The sequence below is a fragment of the Mobula birostris genome, chromosome 10, assembly GCF_030028105.1.
Source record: "Mobula birostris isolate sMobBir1 chromosome 10, sMobBir1.hap1, whole genome shotgun sequence".
Lineage (NCBI taxonomy): Eukaryota > Metazoa > Chordata > Chondrichthyes > Myliobatiformes > Myliobatidae > Mobula > Mobula birostris.
Window position 1 is genome coordinate 45,112,802 of NC_092379.1, and position 2,778 is coordinate 45,115,579.

Consider the following 2,778-nt stretch of genomic DNA (forward strand, 5'->3'; position numbering starts at 1 on the left):
CTATTTAACTAAATTATTTATTCGGATCCAGGGGTATTTTACCATAACGGTTACCTGCTCTCTGAATTTCCTCTGAGTCACTGCATAAATAAAAGTGTTCGTGCAGCAACTGAACATTTGAAGCATGTTAGCACTTTCTAGGAAAATAAATTTAGGGTCACTGAAGCCGTTGGTTTTATAATTAACTTGAAATCGTTCAATAAAGAACTGGACAACATAAGCCAACCATAGTAGGATGAAACTACCCGAAATAGCAAAGAGTAACACGATGGACTTTCTCCGACTCTCCATCTCGGGATCCTTTTGTGTCTCTCCAGTGTTCTGAACGCGGAGCCTCCTGCGGGCTCTGCTGGCCGCGAGAATGTGCCTGACGGTCAGAGCGTTAAGAAAAATTATGAGGAAGAATGGCAGACAGGGGGTTAATAGTCGGTCGATCCATTGAAAAGCCGCCCACATTGATGAGGTATATCGAATCTCCTTCAGTTGACAATACCAGGGGGTATTATTAATTACGTAGACTGGTGCGTGTAAGAAATACCAGGGGATGTCGATGAGGCAACCGAAGGCACAGATAGTTCCGATGACCAGCGCCGCCGTACTCTCGGTGGAGTATTTTGTTTTCAACTTCTGGCAACAGATGGCTACATATCGATCAAGGGTGAATGAGACTGTTAACCATACGGAACAGTCCCTGGCTGCATAGACTAGTGTGATGTTGAGACTGCAGACGGGAGTAATAGACAAGAAACTGCCGGGAAAATAAATGCCAGGAATCCGATTTAACAACACGGCCGTGACAATGACCAGCAGATCCGTCACCGCCATGGACACCAGGTACCGAGTGATACATTTGGAGAGACCGCACCTTCCTCGCGACAGTATAGCAATTGCCACAATATTGACTGTGAAAGAGAAAAAGACGAATTACCAAATGCGCGCTCCAGCGACACAACGCATTGATTAGAATTATGTAACTGTACAATACCCACTCGCCCATATAGTTGATCGACTAATGAATAATAGAGCAGTTATACAATAGTGGGGAGACAGTAAATAAGAATGAAATTTCTCTGTGGTCGCGAGTGCCAATTGGGTGCTGTATTTTCACCTGCCTGTTTTACTTCTCTCTCCATTTTATATGCCATTAATGTCATGAACGTATATTCGGGGCAAAGATTTTAACAGGTGGACTATAACTTCGCGACGGACATACCGCCAGTGAAAGAGACTAATTTCTGCCCCAACATCTTTTCAATATTCAAATGTGGTAATGGTTTAGAAATTATGACCAATTCCACAAATCGAGGTTGAGGAAGTGGACTGGAACATGATGAGCTAACATATTCGTCGGGAGTGAATATTACTGTGCAGAAACCAGTGGCAAATGGATTGGAAAGCACTGGTAAAAAGCTGAGCGGTTGGAAAGATCGTAATATTGTTTGAGATCAGGCGACCTGTATTCATGGTGCTGAAAAGCGATCCTGAATATATTCGTTAAATAAGCTTATTGTTCCGATTGATTAGTAACACTTTGCTTTATAGCTTTCATTCAGTAATTCCGTTCCATCGCAGCATCCAGTTATATTCGCTATGTAGTGATCGCTTAGTGCGATTAGTTAAGATATAAAACGTTTCTGATCTTCGGCCGTGTATGAGGTGATTCCAAATCGAAATAATTTCTTTAATTCGCAGTTTAATACGGTAAGAATAAAAATGTTATTGCAGAAAATAACGGAATTGCAATTCTCTCTTACTTCCACGCTCTTTGGTAAACATACCTGCAAGGTTTCATGATCAAGTACAGTCCTACGCCTTTTATTCACAATACCAGGTGTCATCTCCGTTTAAAAGAGAACATGCATTGATCGCTTGCTTTCCTATCTCTTTAATAATGCACTATATATTTTGTTGGATTTCATTATTTGTTTCACAGTCGCAAAACAGACTACGGAGACGGAAGCAAAATTCTCGAGCTGATCAGTTCTTAGTTAACTCACGGCCACGGAAACCACAAGCCCACTCAACCACTTTTCTTCCACATACCTAAAGAGAACAGCAGAAAATATCAATAGAATTTGACTCAGCACTTTATAATGTGCGGTATGGAGGTGGGTAGTGACTTCACTCGGAACGGTTCTGCTCGGATTTTAAAATTGACGCCTCCTCTTCTAGAATCCCAAGTACAGTTACCCGAACAAATGTGACATGAAATGCTTTTTAAAGTTCCTTGCCTACGGAACGCATCGCCACAAAGGTCAACAAAAATTTTCTCAAGTTTGGCTCTGATGCTGTCAAATCAGTTTTCTTTTTTTCAACCCTAGACTGAAGCGAGTATTTATAGAGAACGACGACGTCTCTGAAGTAACCTACCTGGTATTGCGAAGGCTGCTAGGATAGTGTAGTAAACAGCATACACCAGGCCTCTGGGCGGGGAGTGCATTTTCTGTGAAAAGTGTCTTGTTGGCGTGTTATGCTAGCTACAAGTTGGCGTTCTGGTTATTTTGTACCTGTCGGGTAGTCCCCAAGTGACAAGTAAGTAGCTGACGTTAGTTACAGGCACTGAACACAAAGATTTCGTAATCTCAGAAATGATGCATGTTCCAATCTGCTAGCAATTAATTCAATGCGACTTAGTTTCGGGCTGGAGCAACATGAGCACAATGCTTCAAAACATGGTGGCGTTAAACGTTAGGGAATATAGGAAAATATGTATAGTACGTTCAATGGTCTAAATTTTTTTGTGTGTTTTCAACCACAAACCAGCATAATTAGCACTTA

The 2,778-nt window shown here is 41.7% G+C and overlaps 1 protein-coding gene across 1 annotated transcript; it reads right to left on the reverse strand.

The window, feature by feature from the left end:
- On the reverse strand, window positions 1-2,440 carry LOC140204498 (probable G-protein coupled receptor 139). Its single transcript, XM_072271203.1, has 2 exons — window positions 2,371-2,440; window positions 1-902 (listed from the first exon to the last, which is right to left on the reverse strand). The coding sequence occupies exons 1-2, from the start codon at window positions 2,438-2,440 to the stop codon at window positions 1-3; spliced, it is 972 nt and encodes a 323-aa protein (XP_072127304.1).
- Window positions 2,441-2,778: the final 338 nt, after the last annotated feature.

Bases quoted from the DNA above. Each gene is read 5' to 3' on its own strand.
- LOC140204498 (XM_072271203.1), bottom strand. From the start codon at position 2,440: ATGCACTCCCCGCCCAGAGGCCTGGTGTATGCTGTTTACTACACTATC. The intron at 903-2,370 runs GTAGGTTACTTC...TCTCTTTCACAG, and splicing joins AGCAGCCTTCGCAATACCAG to TCAATATTGTGGCAATTGCT.